This window comes from Lepidochelys olivacea (genome assembly GCF_965140295.1).
Source record: "Lepidochelys olivacea isolate rLepOli2 genome assembly, chromosome: 23".
In the NCBI taxonomy this organism is placed as follows: Eukaryota; Metazoa; Chordata; order Testudines; family Cheloniidae; genus Lepidochelys; species Lepidochelys olivacea.
Window position 1 is genome coordinate 12,066,825 of NC_140433.1, and position 20,318 is coordinate 12,087,142.

At 61.9% G+C, this 20,318-nt stretch overlaps 2 protein-coding genes and 1 pseudogene across 3 annotated transcripts in view; all 3 read left to right on the top strand.

Annotated features, from left to right (window-relative positions):
• LOC311511978 (leukocyte immunoglobulin-like receptor subfamily A member 2) overlaps window positions 1-20,318 on the top strand; it is an 873,498-nt pseudogene that overhangs the window by 794,683 nt on the left and 58,497 nt on the right. The window lies entirely within an intron of this gene.
• Window positions 289-10,346, top strand: FAM83E (family with sequence similarity 83 member E). Its single transcript, XM_084612422.1, has 6 exons — window positions 289-939; window positions 2,819-3,900; window positions 4,198-4,365; window positions 4,665-4,789; window positions 7,589-8,114; window positions 9,344-10,346. Exons 2-6 carry the CDS (start codon window positions 3,460-3,462, stop codon window positions 9,581-9,583), a joined length of 1,500 nt encoding a protein of 499 aa, XP_084468548.1. The 5' UTR covers window positions 289-939; window positions 2,819-3,459; the 3' UTR covers window positions 9,584-10,346.
• On the top strand, window positions 5,581-6,430 carry SPACA4 (sperm acrosome associated 4; the record flags this gene model as incomplete). Its single annotated transcript, XM_084612423.1, has 1 exon — window positions 5,581-6,430. The coding sequence occupies exon 1, from the start codon at window positions 6,065-6,067 to the stop codon at window positions 6,428-6,430; it is 366 nt and encodes a 121-aa protein (XP_084468549.1). The 5' UTR covers window positions 5,581-6,064.

Sequence of the window (20,318 nt, forward strand, 5' to 3'; positions counted from 1 at the left end):
GGAGATAAGGGGGGGAAGATGGGGAAGAAGCTGGGGTGGGGCTCTTTCCATTGCCCCCCACCCCCACCTGTCGGCCATCTTTGCTGTGGGCAGCATGGTCTCAGATTTCCACTGTCCCCCTTTCAGGCAGCGGGTTCTAGAGATTCCCTTCTTGGCTCAGGGCATGGGCCTGTGAGTTGTTTCACTGGGGAACAGAAACAGATGGTCCAAATCTTGCATTTTCTGCCCCCTGGGGCCATCCTGTTTGCTTGCAAGGAGGGCGCGCCGAATCCCGTTTCCCTGGGCACAGCGCCTGTCTCCTTCCTCACCATGTCAAGTCCACCTTCCCCGTGGGTTCTGGGCCCATCACAAGCTCACTTTTTGCTGTCTTGCGCATGCCGCTTGCTAAACCAGTCTGTAGCCCCTGGGTTAGTTATTGCTGCCTTGGGCGCTGGCTTCTTTTGTTTACAGTATCGCTGTGTAAAGATGGGATTTAATTGCTCCTTCTCTATAAGTCAAAGCCCAGCTTCATCATGTCTAAACCCAGACGGGACTATTGGGATCACCTAGCCTGACGCAGGCCATAGGGTTGCCCCGTTGGAAACTAGAGCAGATCTTTTAGGGAAAGGGCCTGTCTTGATTTTTAAAATGGCTACTGATGGCACGGGTCAGTCAGTGGTTAATTGCCCTCCCTGGGAACAATTCACACCTTCTTCCCAGTCTGGATGGGTCTGGCTTGATTATCCCATTTCCCTTCCCCATGGGGGGGCCTATAGATGGGACCAAGTCCCTCTAACCCCTCCATCTCTCTGCACAGCCAGGAGGCTGGACCCAGGCATGTGGCGCAGAGAATCTCTCGGGCAGGGGGGAGGCGAGCCACTGCGCCTTGGGAGCACAATACCCCCCCCGGCCCAAACACTCCTGCTAACGGCTGCACCCTGGGATTGAACCCCCAACCCTGTGAGTACCACCTAGAGGAACTGCCCCTGAGCTGGGCGCATCAGGCTCCACGCAGAGCAGCCACTGGAGGGTGCTGGGGTATCGGGGGCGGGGGCTCGAGGGTGAGTTTGTGGGGGCAGGTTCAGGGGAGCAGGTCTGTGGGTGAGTTTAGGAAGAAGGTTTGGAGGAGGGGTCCTGAGGGTGAGTTTGGGGGGGCAGGTTTGGGGGAAGGGGCCTGTGGGTGAGTTTGGGGGGGCAGGCTCAGGGGAGGAGGGGGCTGGACAGCACAGGAGCAGGCTCGGGGGAGGAGGGGGCCCAAGGGTGAGTTTGTGGGGGCAAGCTCAGGGGTGGCAGGATCCACCCGTGCCAGCCCGACCAGTCCGTCCAGTTCGGGTTACGTGGGTGCCGGGGCCCAGGGATTCCTGGTAACAACCACCCGGCTGTCTGGCCCTGCGCCCGGCCCCCGCCCAGATCCGGGACGCTGACGCTGCCGGCTCGGTGCCTGGGGCTGCCAGGCAGGTGCTGCCCCCTGCCCCAGGGGGTGACAGAGCTTTTAGCCCCAGAGCAAACCTCCAGATCCCGCGCTCCGGCCTGGAACACCCCCTGCCCCATAGATACACATGGGGGTGTGCGGCTGGGGTTAGGCCCTGCATCCCCAGCTCTGCGAGGGGAGTGGGGGCTAGTGGTTACAGTGTGGGGGCTGGGAGCCAGGACTCCTGGGTTCTCTCCTTGGCTCTGGGAGGGGAGTGGGAGCTCATGGGTAGAGTCGCTGGGGCTGGGAGTCAGGACTCCTGGGTTCCCTTTTGACTCTTTTCTGGCCTCCTTTGCACAGCCCTGGAGGGCCCCCCCCCCGCTGCCAACTCGGGGCTGATTATTCAGTGCCACCCCAAGGCAAAGCGTCCCCGGCCCCATTTGTTACCCACGGCCCGGGTGCCATCCCCGCCCCCACCCTGTTCGCTCAGCGGGCAGGGTGAGGGCCCAGCTGCCTTCCCCTTTAACTGGCAGCTCTGCCCTTCCTGGGCCACTTCCCAGGAACTCCTGTGCCCAGCTCCAGGGCCTGCCTGGGGCGGGGGCGGGCTAGGGCGGGCCCTCCGGAGCCTGTGGGGAGGAGCGCAGCCTGCGGAATCATTAACAGGGACGGGACAGAGCGCGGGAGGGAGGATATGAACCCGGATCCCTGGGGCAGGTAGGTGTGGGCTACAATGGTTAGAGCAGGGAGGGTGGGAGCCAGGATTCCTGGGTTCTCTCCCTGGCTCTGGGAGGGAAGTGGGGGCTAGTGGTTAGAGCAGGGGAGGTCTGGGAGCCAGGACTCCTGGGTTTTCTCCCCGGCTCTGGGAGGGGAATGGGGGCTAGTGGTTAGAGCAGGGGTGGGGTTGGGAGCCAGGAGTCCTGGGTTCTTTCCCTGGCTCTGATAGGGGAATTGGGGGCCTGGGCTCCATTATGGCTCTTTCCCGGTTTCTCAGTTTTACGAGATTAACCCCTGGCAGGTCCAGTTCTGTTTGTTTGCAGGAAGCGATGCCCTGGTGATTAGCTTGTTCCTTCTTGGGAGCCTGGGGAGGGAAGGGGAGAGTCTATGATAGAACCCAGGCGTCCTGGCTCCCAGCCCCTCAGCTCAAACCACCAGACCCCATTTCCCTCTCAGAGCTGGGGAGAGAACCCAGGTGTCCTGGCTCCCAGCCCCCTCCACCCCCCCCCCGGCTCTAGCCATTGCACCTCACCCCCTATCCAGTCCTGAGACCTATAACTAATAAAATGGAGGTGGGGAACCGAAAACCCACCCCTTGAACCTAATCTTATTGTGCCTTCTGCTGCGGCACCCTGCCGTGAACAGGGCGGTGGGGTGTGTCTCACTTCCCCAGAGCTGGGATCCTGCGCTGAGGCCTTGTCTCCCTCCCTCTAGGGCCTTCGAGCGGCAGAGCCCCCCAGGGCAGGAACCCAATTGCTGAGGGCTGGGTCTCAGGGGCACTCGCAGCCGCCGATCGGCCCAGGAGAGGTCCGTGCCAGCTGCCAGCCTGACAGAGGCACCCGTCTGCTTTAGATACTCTTCACTGTGGTATCTGGGGAAACTGAGGCACAGAGAGACCAAGGCCATAGTGCAGCAGGACCTTGAACTCAGGTCTCCCCAGTCTGCAGCTGCACCTCTGACCCATAGCCGAGCCTGCCTTCTGCTCCCCAGGCCAGACGGGGGTGGGATCCAGCTTTGAGGTGCCCCAGGACAGAGACACCCCCTGGTGTGGGGGTGTTTCCCTACAGATGTTGCTACCTCCTAGGACCGCACCGCCGGAGGTGCAGGGTGCTGAGTGTGGGGGCTTGCAGAGAACCAAATGGGGATTAGGCACCATGCTTTGGACAGGGGACAGGAAGGACAGACAACTGTGAGCTTTGTATCTGGGCAGCGCCCGGCGCAGAGAGAGAGAGAGAAAGGACCGACCGTCTGACCAGGTGGGCAGGGAGGTTGGCAGAGAGCAGAGTGTGTTGGGGAGGTGTCTGTGTCTGTGTGTGTGTGTGAGGTGCCCCCCAGCCCCACTTGCCACGGGGCCCATGGCAGCCTCCCAGCTGGACTGCCTGGAGGACGCCCCCGCAGGGAACCCAGTGAATGAATCCAGCCCTGAATTCTTCTACTCGGAGGGGCAGCGGTTGGCTGTGGAGGCCCTGCTGGCCGGAGGGCAGTCGGCCTACGCGCAGCGCCTGGCGCAGGACCGGCTGCGCCCCTTCCTGTCCGATGACGAGCTCCGGCACCTGGCCGAGGGGGCCCGGGACATCCCCGAGCCGGCAGGGGAGCAGGACGGGGACGCCGACGAGCTCAGCCTCAGCTACTGGCCCGGCTGCTCGGACGAGCCCATCCCTGAACTGGAGCTGGGCTGGCCCCTGGATGGGAACTGGAAGGGCACCACCTGCGTGGAGGTCTACACCCACCCTCCGGGGGACGGGGCCCCCAAGGTCAAGGAGCTGGTGCGCAGGAAAATTCAGCAGGCTGCCAAGGTAACGGGGAGCCAGGACGCCTGGGTTCTTTCCCCGGCTCTGGGAGGGGAGTGGGGTCTAGTGGTTGGAGCCCAGGTGCTGGGGGCTAGGACGCCTGGGTTGTCTCCCCGGCTCTGGGAGGGGAGTGGTGTTAGACCTCTTGGTGGGAGTCCCAGGGGAATGATACCGAGGGCTGGGAGCCTAACGTACCCTGCTCAGTCTCCCGCCCCCGAGCCGGCCAGTCTCTGCCCTGGGGCAGGGTGGGAGTTGGTGCCCCCTGGAGGCGATGTGTGTAGTTCTTTGTGGGGTGTTCCCCAGGTGGTTGCCGTAGTGATGGACGTCTTCACGGACCCCGATATCCTGCTGGATCTGCACGAGGCCGGCATGCAGCGCGGGGTCCCCGTGTACCTGATCCTGGGGGAGCAGCACCTGGCCGCCTTCCTCAGCATGGCCGAGGGGGCCTGCCTCAATGTGTACTATATGGAGGTGAGGCCTGGCTCCTGCAGCCCAGCACCCCCTAGTGCTGCACTGGGGCAGTGGGAAGAGCCCTGACTGCTAGGGCAGAGCTGCTGCCCCCCTGGAGGGGTAGGGACTGCAAGGGAGAAAAGCGGGGGTGGGGGGGGGGAATCTGTGGCTGGGATCCAGAGATCTGGGGGGCGTTTGGCTACGCTCAGGGACCCCAGTCCCCTCTGGCTTGGGTTACCTGCCCTGGGGGTGGGGATCCCACAAATGTTGCTGAGGCCCCAGCTCCTGATTTTGTGCATCCTCCCCGCCCCACCCCCCAGAACCTGCGGGTCCGGGTCATTGCGGGCTGCACCTTCTGGAGCCGAAAGCGCAAACAGGTCACTGGGACCCTGAAGGAGAAATTCCTGCTGATTGACGGGGACACAGTGATAACAGGGAGCTACAGGTGAGGTGGGGGGCATCAGGGATGAATGGGAGGGGAGAGCACCTCCGCCTGGGCCCCCCCGCTCCCTGCAGCACCAGGGGGTTTCCTTTAGCGTCTCCCATCTTGTCCCAGCCCAGAGGGGCCTTCTCCACTCCAGGTGAGGGGTCCCTGTATAACCAGACCCTGCTCCCCACCCCAGAGGGGCCGCATCTCAGCGCCAGGCCTCTGTGTCTGCAATGGGGTGGGCGGTTGTGTGATGGGGATGGACCCGTTCCGGCTGGGCAGCGAGGCTAAGAATGTATTGAACTCAGTTCACGAGTGGTGAGAAAAGCTCTCGGTTTAAGCAGTGTGGGATGCATGGATCATACGGGGCAGTGTGGGTGCTGGTGGGGGTGTGTGTGAGATATGCCACCCCTTTGTGCTTTGCAGAAGGGAGAGCGCCCCCTGACAAGGGGTCAGCACCCGCATGCTGCAGAAGGAATCCTGCGGCAGAGTGTGGGGAAGGGACCAGACCCCCTAGATCCCGCAATGGGTTGGGGCTGAGATGGAGATAGAACCCAGGAGTCCTGGCTCCCAGCCCCCCTCCTCCAACCACTAGACCTCCTCCCCTCCCAGAGCTAGGGAGAAAACCCAGGAGTCCTGGCTCCCAGCCCCCTCCACCCTCCACTCTAACCACTAGACTCTCTTTAGCTGATGACTCTATCACTCCTCTCTCTGGGCTCCAGACCTGATGGTGACATCACTCTCTGTGACATCATTCACTGTGACATCACCAGGCTCTGGCTGGAATGGGCCAATGAGAATCTTGCAGCCTTATTGTGAGGTCATCGCTGCTGGGCTACTCATTCTGGGCAGGGGGTCTCGGGGCAGCACTGAGCTCTCTGCAGTGGCCGCGGCCGGTAGCCCACAGCGACCCGGTTAGGGACAGGCACGTTCGGAGGGACTGGGAATCCGGACCCTCCAGCCAGACCCGCGTTCTGAACTCGCCGAGTCCTCGCGGCTCCCACCAGGTTCTGGAGTGACTGGAGCCGAGTAATTGGGATCCAGCTCGTTCCCTGGTTCTGACGTCCCTGGAGCCAGGAGATCTGGATCCAGACTCCGGTTCTGACGTCCCTGCAGCCAGGAGATCCGGATACAGACCCTGGTTCTGCCATTCCCAGAGCAGCCCGGATCCAGACTCCGGTTCTGAAGTCGCTGAGTCAGGAGGGCCGGGATCTGGTCGTGACGTCCCCAGCGTGGCCCGGATCCAGACTCCGGTTCTGCCCTCCCCGTCTGTGCGATCACCCCGCTGCTCTCATGCTCCTCCTGCTGGCTCTGTCTCTCCTGTTGGCGCTGCCCGGCGCCAGCCCCAAGGAGTGCTTCTTCTGCGAGGTGACCTCCTCCCGCTACTGCCCCAGCACCCGGATGAGCTGCGCCCCGGACGAGGACTGCTTCGTGGGGCATGGTGCCGCCCTGGGGGTCTCCCTCATCCAGACCAAGGGCTGCACCCGGGCCATCCGCTGCGGCAAGGAGCACCCCATCACCCACATGGGAGTGACCTACAGCCTGGTCACCCAGTGCTGCAAGGGCAGCCTTTGTAACGGGGCCGTCGCCCCCCCCCGAGGGCCCGGCCTGGGCCTGCAGCTGGTGCTGGGCACGGCCGTCCTGCTGGGGGCGCTGTGAGAGACTGGGGGGTGGGGTGGGGGAAAAGGCGTTGGAGGAATAAAGCCCTGGCACGGGGCGACGGCTGGTGTGGTTGTCTCGCGCCGAGTTGGGGCGGCGGGGGTCCAGGGTTGGGGTGGATCAAAGAGGGCGGGGGGACAGGACAGCAGGAAGTGAGAACTGGGAATAGGACCCAGGCATCTGGGGGTGCATGCAGAGTCGTGGGGGATGGGAAGGGCAGCGGGGGGAATGGCAAACTGGGACTGGAACCCAGGCGTCCGGGGGTGAATGCAGAGTCATGGGGAGATGGGAAGGGGAGCGGGGGGAATGGCAAACTGGGAGTAGAACCCAGGCATCCAGGGATATACTTCCCCTCCCCCGTTTGCTGTGACCCCCACCCCATTGGCTCTTTGGGACAAGGACCGTCTTTGCGTTCGCACTACAGGAATCGGCCCCATGATCGGTGCCCCCGAACCCCGGCGTCCGGGCCCAATCCCAGCTGGGCCTGTGGCCGTCCGTGTCCCTCAGTGCCCCCTGCCTCGGGGCCTCGGGGCGTAGGGACGAGGTGAGCGGTTGCTGTGCCCCACCCCCAGAGGGGACGCGTGTCCGCGCTGGGCAGGGGGTCCCGGTGTAACCAGCCCCCGGGCCCGCCCCAGAGGTGGTCGCCCCTCAGCACCGGGAGTCGGGTGCAGCGACGCCGCTGTTCACACTCCCCTGAGCAGACGCTCTCCTGTGGGGAAGGTGCCATTTGCCCCGGGGGGCAGGGTCCCCCCCATTTCCTAGCCTTTTATTTGCCTTGGGGACGTTTCCAATTGTGTTTGTTCAGAATGTTTAATTTTTCTCATTGTCTCCCCGTGTCCCCTGCACCCCACTCACCCGGCCCCCACCCTGCTGTCCTCTGGCCCCTCTCCCATCCCTCCTGCACCCTACTATCCCCCACTGGTCCCTCCTCCTGCACCCTGCTCCCCCCATTCACCCCTGCACCCCCACTTGCCCCTCCCCCCACCCCCGTGCACCCCACTCACCCTACCCTCTGGCCCCTCCCCCACCCGTCCTGCACCCACTATCCCCTATTTGCCCCTGCACCCCACTCTCCTCCCTTCCCTTGCACACCCTGCTATCTTCCTTCCCCTCTCCCACTCGCTCCTGCACCCCCCCCATCCCTACACCACCCCACAGCTTCACGTGGAGCGACGCCCGGCTGAGCCGCCAGCTGGTGACGCTGCTGACGGGCGAGATCGCCGGGGCCTTCGACCGCGAGTTCCGGACCCTCTACGCCGCCTCCCGCCCGCTGGCGCCTGCCCGGGCCCCCCCACTCGGCCCCCCGGCCCCGCCCCGGGACAGCCGCCCCAACGGGCAGCCTGCCCCCTACCGCAGCGAGCTGGGCGGGCTGCAGCTCTCCAAGGGCGCCCACCGGGTGGCCGAGCGCCGCTCCGTGGCCCCCCAGCCCATGGCCAAGAGCCGGGCTGGGGAGTGGGAGCTGGTGCGGGCCACCCGGGCCATGGCCGGCGACGAGCACCCGGCCCTGCCCCGGCGCCTGGGCCCCGAGGGCCACAGCGCCCTGAGCGACGTGGACCAGGGTGGCCAGCCGGGCCGGCTGGCAGGCGCCGTGGGGCAGAGACCCAGCAAGTCCCTCTGGGACCTGAGCCGCCTCTCCCAGCTCTCCGGTTCCAGTGACGGCCTCGAGCCGGGGGACGAGGCGAAGGTGAGCGGGCAGCGCCAGGCCAGGGGGAGGCCTGTGTATCCTGGGGCACAGAACTGGGGATTTGGGGGGTTCACTATATCCTGGGAGTCAGGGCTGGGGGTCAGGGGGCCCTGTGTATCCTGGGGGGCAGGGCTGGGGATTGGAGCCTCTGTATCCTGGGGTGCAGGACTTGGGACTAGGGGGGGTTCACTGTATATCCTAGGGGGCAGGGCTTGGGATTAGGGGTTCCATCTGTATCCCAGGGGGCAGGGCTTAGGTTGTGGGGGTCCCTATGTATCCTGCGGGCAGGCCTGGGGATTAGGAGGGTCCTGTGTATCCCAGGGGAACAGGGTTTGGGGATTAGGGGGTTTGTGTATCTCAGGGTGGGGACACGGTTGGGGCCCCTTTGTGTCCTAGGGTGGGGGCAGACCTGGGAGCCCAAGGCTGGAGATTGCCCTACCCCCCTTGCGTCCCAGGCAGGGCTGGGGGGTGGCATGATGCCCCCCCCCCGCATCTCCAGTCCCGGCTGCGCCCTGGGCCCTGCCTTAATGCAACATCTCCTCCGCCCTGGGTCAATATTGACCCAGGCGCCGCTCCCAGCTCTGCCCCATGGGGCCTTTGCCCTCCCTGGGCGAGCTGTGGGGCCGAGGGGGAGCAGCGCCTGTCCCCCAGCCCCTGACACCCCCTTAATTCCCATCTGCATCTCCCCTCTCCAGTGTCTCCTCCTCTCCCTTTCCTCCTTCCCTCCCTCCCCCCCTGGCTTTTCTCCATCCTCTCTTCTCCTTTGCTGCCCCTGCCCAAGGACCTGCCATTGGGGGCTGGGGTGGGGGGGGCATACGAGGGGGGAAGGCACTGCGGGATCCTGCCCCCTGCCCCTCCGTGCTGGGGGACCCTGGGGTGGGGTGGAGAAATGCTGGGGGGCAGGTTGTGCCATGGCAGGGACCCACCAGAAAGATCTGGGGGGGGATTCAGGGATGGAGGGTATACAGGGACCCATTGGGTGGGAAGATAAGGGTAAAGACTTAGAGGGATTTGGGGGGCACTGGGGGGGCAGATGGAGCTGCTGGAAGGGGCTGGGACATGGGCAGGAGTGCCCCAAGGGGGGCATAGCAGGGGGGAGAGGTTTGGGGGTCAGAGGGGCACTGGGGTGTTGCTGGGGCAGAGGGTGCTGGGCCAGGGGGACTGGGGTGCTCCCAGATGGCACTAACTCTCCCTTGGGGGGCTGCCCCCCCATTCCTTCCCCCCCACAGGGCAAGCACAAGTGGGGCCTGCAGGACACGCCAGCCCGGGCGCTGATGAGGCGGAGGGGTGCCCCCCCGGCCGGCGAGGAGCCCCGCCCTGCCCCCCTCTTTCTGTCGCCCGCCTACATGCCCCCGCCGCAGGGCTTCCGGGCCTTGGGCCGGCTGCAGGGGCAGCTCTACCATGGGGCCTCGGCCCTGCCCCGGGTCTGGGGGGCCCCCCACGGCTACAGCAGGGAGCGTCGCTATTGACCGGGCAGCTACCGGTATCGGCCGGCCGGGGGGGGCGCAGCTGAGAGAGACCCCCCCACACACATCTCCCCAGGCTGCCCCCAACTGGGGTAGGCCCATCGGTTACCCTGGACCCAGCGCGGGAGCAGGAAGGAGTTACACGGGGGAGTCGGGGCCGGCCTATGGGCCAGACTGGAACCCCCTGCATGCGCCGGGCCCCGTTTTCAGCCCGGGGCTGAACCGCTGAGGCTGGGAAGTCCCTGGAATCAAGCCGGCACTGGGAGCCACGGTCCTGGAGTCACTGGGAGGAACGGGCGGGCCTGGAGGGGGCCAGGGCTCGCTGTTCTGCAGCCCTGCGGGTGGGCGAGTACGGATTATACAGGGACACGAAAGCGGGAGGTGGAGGATGATTGGGGGCAGCTCAGCACCACACAGGGCATGTGCCCCCCGGCACAGCTGGTATGACAGTGTGTAGGGTGGGGGGCGCTGATTAAACTGGCATTACCTGGGAGTGCAGATTTCCTCCCCTGCCTCTGGGTGAACTGGGCTCAGCCCTAGCAGCTATGGGGGTGCTGGAGCGTTAATGGGCTCAGCTGGGACGGGGCTAGGGGAAGCCCCTAGGGCATTTCCAGGCTCCACTGGGGGCTATACTGGGATGAACTGGGCTGTCCAGTGCCATACTGAAAGGCTGGGAAGCAACGCTCTGAAGGAGCCAGAGCCCAAGCAACTGGGCCAAGAACTGGGTTTTAATGGGGTCTAGTGGTTGGGGGCAGGGGAGTCTAGTGGTTAGAGCAGGGGGGACTGGGAAGCTGGGTTCTGTTGCCAGCTGGCACGCTGCTGAGGGATAATAATTATGTACAAACCACCACAACAAGGGGCTTTTCCAGTTGAAAGAGGGAGTTTGTTTCCTTGCGGCATTTACCCTGCACCTGCTGGTTTGGGACCCTGAAGCAGGGGCCCATCAGGGCTAAAGCCCCAGCTCCCGGAGTCATGAGACCTTTGTTGGGTCTCTACTGGCAATTAACAAGGCCCCTCTTGGCCTTGGGAAGAAAAGTGGCGGGGGAAGAAACATGACCAACCCTTGCCAGGGTCTGAGGGTGCTTGAGCCGACTACTCCCCGCTGGGGGACTTGCTCTAGGGGCGGGGCCTTCACTCCCAGCTCCACTGCTCTGGGCCTCTGTGGGAGAGAAGGGAAAAAGCCCCTCACATTCCCGCATCAGACAAATGGCAGGGCTGCCAATTGTAGGTGGGAGGAGACCGACCCCCCTGCAGGGGTATCCCCTCAGCCCCTCCACCCACACCAAGTGGCTCTGGCCCCACAAGGAGAGAGGCAGGGGTGGGAGCCTGGGGACCCTTGCCTCTGCATCAGACTCGCTGTGCCCGGCCTCTTGGCTCCCTCCAACACTCCCAGCTTGGGGGGCAGCACTCCCCCCAGTGGAAGGTCAGCAGAAGTTGGGGTCCATGGGGCTGCAGAGAAGAAAAATGGGAGGTGGGCTCAGGGAGAGGCAGTGGAACCCTAAAAATGGGACCACAGGCCCCTCCAACATCCTCCCAGCCTCTCCCCACGCCACTTCTGGGCTCTTACCACTTTATAAGCACCATAGCCAACACCTACTTTCCACAGGGTAACAACCTACTACTGCTGCCGGCAGCAGCAGACACACACAGCCATTTGGGTCACACTCCGGGCTTGTTGAGAGAAGTGTGGGACCATGTTTGCTGAGGCCCCACCCATTTCACTCCCATTATAGGCAATTTGTGGGGGGCCCAAAGCCCTAGTTCCACTGTCCCCACTTTCATCATCCCTGGACACTCCCCTTCCCCCCAAGTTGGGTCACAAGTAGGAACTGACAACTAGAGCCAGAGGAGGTGGGTTTCCCAAATGGCAGGAAATGCCATGGCTTTGTGCAAAATGTTTCAGAACAGGTGCAACTTCAATTTCCTCCAAAATTTTTTCACATACACAAACAAAGGGGGTCAAAACTCAGCTCTCCTCTGTTTGGATTTTTATCATAACCAAGGGTTTAAAAAGACCAGGCCCTGGTCTTTTTAGAGTTTCCTTTCAGGTCAAAAATAGTTTGGAGGAAAAATTGCAGCCGGTGAGTTCCTCGTTTGACCTCTTTGGGGAAGAAAACAAAAAAACCCCAAAAGATTCTGTTCCCAAAGCACCAAGAAGTTTTTCCTCCCCACTAAATGAAATTTCATCCAAGTCAGATGCACGCGATTTCATTTTGGGGGATGGGGTGGGGGTCCAAAAAGCCTTCTGATGAAAACCCAGCCGGCTTCACACCCCACCTCCAGGGCAAAGAGGAACCAGATTCCCAGGCCAGATGGGAGCATGGTGATCATCTGGTCTGACCTCCTGCGTAACACAGGCTGCTACGAACTCCTTGAAATCGAGAGACTGGCACAGCCGACGCCTGCCTGAGTTTGCCGGGAGCCTGAGCCGCGAGGAGGCGACAGCGGGTGGGTGGATCCAGAGGGCCACAGACTCAGTGTAGAAGGGAGAGGGGCAAAAATCTCCCCCTGCTGCACCCACCTGCGTGGAGGTGCACGGTGTATGTGTGGCCTCTGGAGGGCTTGTGCAACCAGATCCCGGGCACCTGCCCCAGCAGCTCCAGGACGTCTTTATACCCTGCTTCCCGGCTCAGCACCGCCAGGTCCAGGTCGTGGTCCCGCCACATGGCCTCCAGCAGCTTGGGCAGCCCCAGGCCCAGGGGGAAGGGGCGCAGGACGTTCCACAAAGAGGGGGCGAGGGTGGCAGCCACACCTGGGGACAGACACACCCAGAGATCAGAAGCAGAGGGGGACTTGGGACCCTGGAGATTGGAGCCAGCTCAAACCTTAAAACCTAGGGGGGTCCTGCTCTAACCACTAGTCCCCACTCCCCTCCCAGTGCCAGGGATAGAACCCAGGAGTCCTGGCTCCCAGCCCCCTGCTCTAACCACTAGTCCCCACTCCCCTCCTGGTGCCAGGGATAGAACCCAGGAGTCCTGGCTCCCAGCCCCCTGCTCTAACCACGAGCCCCCACTCCCCTCCCGGTGCCAGGGATTGAACCCAGGAGTCCTGGCTCCCAACTCTGCACTTTAACCACCTCCGTCTCCCATGGATTTCCATCTCTTCGGCTGCTGGCGCGCCAGGTCCCCTCTTCCGGGGCGGCAGGAGGCTGAGGACCCAGGATCCAAGCACGGGGCTGGCTGTGACTGGCAGCTGCCTGGGGCTGGACTGGGGGGCCCCCCAGGGCTGCTGCAGCATCATCTGCCAATGCTAGAAAGGGGAGAAAAGTAACAATCTACAGCCAAAAATAATCCCTGACACCGACCAGAGATAAAGCAGCCACAGGGCTGTGGGGTGGGTCAGACAGAGATCCCCAGGGGGAGATCAAGGCGGAATACAGCCGGTGTGCACCCACCCACTGCCCCCTCCTGCCTGCCAAACAGCCTCCTCAGGGTGCAGAATCTCAGCGCTCCTCGAAACGAAAAATGAAGCCTCTCGCCGTTCGGGCCGCCACAAACGGCTCAAAACCAGGAACCAGGCACAGCCGACGCCTACCTGAGTTTGCCGGGAGCCTGAGCCGGTGGAGGCGACAGCGGGTGGGTGGATCCAGAGGGCCACAGACTCAGTGTAGAAGGGAGAGGGGCAAAAATCTCCCTGCCGCACCCACCTGCGTGGAGGTGCACGGTGTATGTATGGCCTCTGGAGGACTTGTGTAGCCAGATCCCAGGCACCTGCCCCAGCAGCTCCAGGACGTCTTTATACCCTGCTTCCTGGCTCAGCGCCGCCAGGTCCAGGTCGTGGTCCCGCCACACGGCCTCCAGCAGCTTGGGCAGCCCCAGGCCCAGGGGGAAGGGGCGCAGGACGTGCCCCAGAAAGGGGGCGAGGGTGGCAGCCACACCTGGGGACAGACACACCCAGAGATCAGAAGCAGAGGGGGACTTGGGACCCTGGAGATTGGAGCCAGCTCAAACCTTAAAACCTAGGGGGTCCTGCTCTAACCACTAGTCCCCACTCCCCTCCCAGTGCCAGGGATAGAACCCAGGAGTCCTGGCTCCCAACTCTGTGCTTCAACCACCTCTGTCTCCCATGGATTTCCGTCTCTTCGACCGAGCAGGCTTCTTCGGCTGCTGGTGCACCATGTCCCCTCTTCCGGGACGGCAGGAGGCAGAGGACCCAGGATCTGAGTGCAGGGCTGGCTGTGACTGGCTGCTGCATGGGGCTAGACTGGGGGGGTCCCCCGGGGCTGGTGTGTATTCATCTGCCAATGCTAGAAAGGGGAGAAAAGTAACAGAATCTACAGCAAAAATAAATAAATAAAATAAAAATCACTGACACGGACCAGAGATAAAGCAGACACAGGGCTGCGGAGTGGGTCAGAGACTGGGGTGGGGGGGAGATTAAGGCAGGATACAGCCGGTGTGCACCCACCCACTGCCCCCTCCTGCCTGCCAAACAGCCTCCTCAGGGTGCAGAATCTCAGCGCTCCTCGAAACGAAAAATGAAGCCTCTCGGTTTGGGCCGTGACCAACTGCTCAAAATGATGAAACAGGCAGAGCTGATGCCTGCCTGAGTTTGCCGGGAGCCTGAGAGGGAGGAGGAGCCACCAAGTGTAAGCAGCTCAGCATCAGTTAAACTGGGGGCAGCTCCCGCTCTCACACAACAACGAGCTCAGGCTCTGGGCAGACTCAGGCAGGCAGTTCCGAGCACGCTGTACAAGACACAGCGGGGAGGGTTGTCACGGAGTCCCCGGGCGATGCTCTGGAACTGCTCCCCATGAAGCCAGGCAGGACTCCGGGGAGTCTCCTCTCTGTGAGCAGCCTGTCTGCAGGACACACAGCTCCCCCGGCTCCACCTTCCTGGGTCTGACCTCGGAGCATTCAGCCTCCTCTGCCCCTCCGTGCGCTTCCCCCAGTGAGTCCGCCCAGGCGGGGTCTTGGGGAAGCCAGAGGGTCCTGCCCCCTGACTCCGCTGTCAGACGTGACTCTCAGCCAGTCAGTAAAACAGAGGTTTATTAGATGGCAGGAACATGGTCTAAAACAGAGCTTGCAGGTGCAGAGAACAGGACCCCTCAGCTGGGTCCATTTTGGGGGGGCAGTGAGCCAGACAACCACGTCTGCCCTTCACTCCATGTCCCAGCCAGCCCCAAACTGAAACTCCCTCCAGCCCCTCCTCCTCTGAGCTTTGTCCCTTTCCGGGGCCAGGAGGTCACCTGATTCCTTTGTTCTCCAGCCCTTTAGCTCTCACCTTGCAGGGGGGAAGGGCCCAGGCCATCAGTGGCCAGGAAACAGGGTGTCGGCCATTGTCTGTGTCCAGACCCCTGCACACACCTGCCCTCTAGGGCTCTGCAGTGATCATACACCCTTATCCCACCACCTAGATACTTAAGAACTGCCTAGGGGAAACTGAGGCACCCCCACACTATTCAGAGGAAACATTGAGAACAGTCCCACTTTGTCACAGAGGGATAGCTCAGTGGTTTGAGCATTGGCCTGCTAAACCCAGGGTTGTGAGTTCAATCCTTGAGGGGGCCATTTAGGGATCTGGGGCAAAAATCGGGGATTGGCCCTGCTTTGAGCAGGGGGTTGGACTAGACACCTCCCGAGGTCCCTTCCAAGCCTGACATGCCCCAGAAAGGGGGCGAGGGTGGCAGCCACACCTGGGGACAGATACACCCAGAGATCAGAAGCAGAGGGGGACTTGGGACCCTGGAGATTGCGTAGAGGCAAAGCGCCCTCTGCTGGGCCACGAGAATGCAGCACCGGCTACTAGGCAGGGGAACACACCCCGGCGAGAGGGGTGGTAATATTGGGACTGCTGCCATGTTTTGGGGAGGCAGGGCAGGCCTGATGGGAAGGGGCAATTCACACGCCCACCAGCCCCTACCTCTCTCAAGCTGGATAAGGCACTGGGGGCCCCTCTCAGGGGTGCGTACCCGCAGCCCAGGCACCTGGGCCAGCAGCCGCAGGACGTCCGGGGCACTCTCAGCCCGGCACAGAGCCTCCACGTCGACCCCGTGCTGGTTCCTCATGAGCTCCAGCAGCTTTGCCAGCCTCAGGCCCGAGGCGAAGGCCGACAGGATGCCCTGTACCAGCGGAACAATGGCCGCGAGGCCTGGGATGGACGGACAGACAGAGAGCACAGAGCTTGGGGTTAGGAGTCACTGCTGGAGATTGTAGTCAGCGGAAACCCTAGAACTGAGAAGTCCTGCTGTAACCACTAGACCCCACTCCCCTCCCAGAGTCAGGGCTGGAACCCAGGAGTCCTGGCTCCCAGCCCCCTGCTCTAACCACGAGCCCCCACCCCCAGGGTAGAACCCAGGAGTCCTGGCTCCCATCTCTCCCCTTGAACCACCTCTGTTTCCCATGGATTTCCAACTCTTCGACCGAGCAGGCTTTTTCGGCTGCTAGCGCGCCAGGTCCCTTGTTCCAGGGCAGGAGGCAGAGGGTCCGGGATCCGAGCGCGCTGCTGGATGTGACTGGCTGCTGCATGGGGCTAGACTGGGGAGACCCCCTGAGGCCGGTGCGGATTCATCTGCCAACTCTACAATGAGGGGGGGAGGGAAGGAAGAGAATAGACTGCAAAATAAAACTCACTGACGCGGAGCAGAGATACCCAGCAACAGGGCCGCGGGGTGGGTCAGAGACTCCTAGGGGGAGATCAAGGCTGAGATGCACCCACCCACCGCTCCCGCCAGTCCACCGAGCCTGCCGAATCTCAGCGCTCCTCGGGATGAAAAACAGTCTCTTGCCGCCCCCCGCATCTAACCCACGGGACCTCACTCCCCTCCCAGAGCTGGGGATAGAACCCAGGAGTCCTGCTCCTTCCCCCCATCCCCAGCCTCCTCACTTCTTGGCCCAGCCGGTTCCTTGGGCCACTCATGAGCCGGATCCCAGTGGTCGGTGGTCCAGTGGCTGGGGGAAATGGAGCATCGGGACCGGGAAGTGGAGCACGGCCAGCTGGGGGTACCCCATGTGAGGGGATCCCGACCTGAAGTGGGGAGAGAAGCCAACCCGCAGGAGATGGGAAGAGTCTGGGGGCAGAGGATATAGGGCTGGGGGCCCTAACTGTGCCCCCCATGGACCCCAACCCCATAGAGAAGATACAGAGTACAGGCCCTGGGCAGGAGGGTGGGCAGTGAAGCCACCCAGGACAGGCAGAGGATCCGTGACACCTGGGACAGAAACAGATCAGAACCACGGACGCACCAGGCCTATAGCTCCCCCTGACCCCCAACGCTCCCCCCTGCCTACAAAACCCCTCCACCCCCTCTCTTTGCCCCCAGCCCTCTCCATCCCAAACCCCATCTTTGTCCCCCTAAACCCTCCTCCCCCCATCACCTCCCACCCACACAGTCTTCTCCCACACCCCACCAGCAAGGCAAAGGGGTGCCCTCCCCACCATACCAGCTGGCTCCAGGGGCTCCCACTCCATGGGAGTCTCTGTCCGGGGTGGGGAGCAGCGAGGTCTCTTCCTAGCAGGGGAGCTCCCCTCCCCAGCCAACGTGTCCCTGTCGGAGCCCAGCTCCAGGGAACCAACAGCCACCACCACCACCTCGAGCCAGGGCTCCATGGTGCCCAGCCGGGACCTCAGCCAGCCCCGGGCGCAGCCCACCTGTGAGAGAAGAGCTTATGAGCCAGAGACAGAACCCAGGAGTCCTGGCTCCCAGCTCCTCCCCTGCTCCAACCCACTAGACCCCACTCCCATCCCAGAGCCAGGAAAGGACCCAGGAGTCCTGGCTTCCAACCCCATCCCTGCTCTAACCCACTAGACCACATTCTCCTCCCATAGCCAGGAAAGAACCCAGGAGTCCTGGCTCCCAGCTCCTCCCCACTAGACCCCACTCCCATCCCAGAGCCAAGAAAGGACCCAGGAGTCCTGGCTTCCAACCCCACCCCTGCTCTAACCCACTAGACTAGACTAGACCCCACCCTCCAAGCCAGGAAAGAACCCAGGAGACCTGGCTCCCTTCAGAGAGATCCAGACAAATAAGCTATTGGGACAGATACCAAAACAGAAAGCAACTACCCATCTCCTAGGGGTCCCCTTTATACCTTAATCCCTTATGGGGCGGGATCCAAGGCAGCCAATCAGGAGACACCCTCTGGTCACTCAGGGCGGGACCTGTAGAGCAGGCCTTGCCATTGGCTGATGCTCAGAGCCAATCCCTTGTGCCTTCTCGGCGTTCCAGGCCCTCCCCATTTTCTAGGCCTTGGATGAGGGAGGGGTGCATTGCTGGTGGGGAGGGAGACACTGGGGGTCATTTAAGATGTGAGGGGGCATTTTGGGGGGGTCACTGAGGGGGAGGTTTACAGGCCTCCTGTGTGGGGGAGGAGTCCCTCAGTGGGGACACTTTAGACAGGGGTATCAGGTATTTGGAGGTCAGAGAGTATGTGAACAGCTCCCCTGAAAGAGGGTGTGGGGGGGCCAAAGAGAACAGTGTTAGTCTCCTTGGCAGGGATCCTTTGAGGGGCTGGTGGGGGGGACTGAGAGGGCATATGGGGGTGTCAGGGACATTGGGGGCCCTGTGCTTCCAGAATAGCAACTATGCAGGGAGATGACAGGCATAGGGGGCTGGGGGTTGCCGCAGCAGGCCACAGTCCTGGCAGTGCCAGGGTAAAGGATGACTGTAGGCTGGGAACTGCAGGCAGAGTTAAGGCTGTAAAGGACACCTTGCCCCAGGGGGATCCAGGCCAATCATATAATCTGGGCTCAGAGACTGGCCTTCACAACTTGGAAAGGGGGAGGCAGTGGGCTGAGTGGGTGGGGCAGGATGTGGGGGGAGTGTCACAGAACAAGCCAAATATGCTGGGGAACAGGGGCAGAGCTGTGCCCCCAGCTGAGGCAATGTGGGTCGTGGGCCTATTTGAGGCACTGCTAGAAGGGAGCAGATCAAGTGGAGGGGGTGGCCTGGACTTTAACTCTCTGTGTCCCAGGCCCCAGAGGCTGCAGTTTAGGGAGCCATATCTGAAAGGCACTCTTGACGTGGTGTGAACCAAGTCTGGGGGTGGGGAGGACTATTCATGAGATGCCGAATGGGACAGAGATGGTCACTATACCCCCCAGCTCTGATCCTGCACTTTTCCATAGCAGATCCCCCAGGCTGCATTTTTCCAGATGGGGAAACTGAGGCACGGGAGAGGGCATGGGGAAGCAACTTGCCCAGGGTCCCCCAGCAGGACAAAGTCAGGAACACACACACACACACACACAGTGCTCTAACCACTAGGCCATACTACTGCCTGTGGAACTACTGCACACTAGGAACAAGCTGGTCCAAAGTCAGAAATGCCATTTTATTTTTTGGGGGAGTGTGTGTGTGGGGGGCATTGTCCTGTTTCAAACGAAAAGGAGAAAATCCTAAATTCCTGGTGGCTCCCTGGAGCTGACCCAGCACAGCCCAGATTTCCAGCAGGCGGTGGCGAGTTGCCCTGCCCAGCCTCACAGCCCCCCTGAAGTCATTCCTGGTGGAAGCAGAGCCAATCTTTTCGCCAAACCAGCCCATCTTGATTTAAAAATGGCCAGCCACAGAGAATCCACCCCAGCTCCTGCTAAAGTGATCCACCAGTTCATTCCCCTCCCTGCTAAAAATGATCGTGACGGGGGTGGAGAAAGGGACCAGGGGAATGTTATTTACCCCTTCACATCACACACCACCCAGGGGCCAGCCCATGAAATGATCAGGGAAGGGATTCTTCATCCAACTCACAGACAGTCTCGGGGTGCTGGAACAGGGGGGCCCGAGGGCCATAGTCCTCCCATTTTTTAAGGGTCAGTGACAGGGGGAGGGGGCAGAGAGGAGCGAATGGGGAGGGTGGAGTCTTGGGGGGAAGAGGTGGCACAGGGGCAGGGCCTCAGGAAAAGGTGCAGGGCCTTGGGGAGAAGGGGTGGTGTGGTGTGGTGGTGGGGCCACAGCTCTGGCACCTGAGGCCCCTCCCTCTTTTAGAGCACCCCCCCCCCGCTCCTAGTTAACCTGTGGAACTCACTGCCAGAGGATGATGTGAAGGCCAATAGGATAACTGGGTTCAAAACAAGAATCTGAGCAGGTCATGGAGGATTTATCTGGCTTCAGCCCCCACCTTGTTGGGCCTTTGTCTGCCAAATCAAAGAGGCCTCTCTTGTGAAATGGCCGGGCCCTGTGTAGGCACTTACAGCCCTGGCTCAAGTCAACCGCTCGCCTTCTCTTTGTGAAGCCGGGCAGCTGGAGTCTCTCCCCAGTTGGCAGATTTTTAATTTTCCCTCCATTTCACTCCCCACCCCCCCGCTCAGTTCACCTTCAGCCGGCCCCTTCCAAAGGAGCCAGAGCCCATCGGGAGTCCGGCAGGCGCTGAAAGCTGGGACAGACGGTTACGCCTTCCTAATGGGCAGATTTCACCCCCCTCCTGCTTCCACAGCTACACCCAGCCCAGCTACGATGCTGCCTCAGAGGATCCCGCAGTGCCACTGTGCGTGGGTTTTCCCCCTTGCATTAAAGATGGAGAACAGCATTCAGGCCGTATACACAGACTGTCCAGGCCCCTGGGTGTTAATTAAAGAGCAGCTGGACAGAGTCATCGGTACGTCCAAAAATCTGAACGTCCCGTGGACTGGACCCTCCCCCTTTCAAACAGATTAATACGAAACCTTCCCCTTCTGAACTTCACTCCAATTTCTGATTAGATCTGGGACAATGATCAGGGGAGAGTTATTTTTCTGATCTACCAAGGAACTAAGCAGAAAATTTGAGTTTAGGCCAAGTCACTTTCCAGGGCAGGGGGTTTTG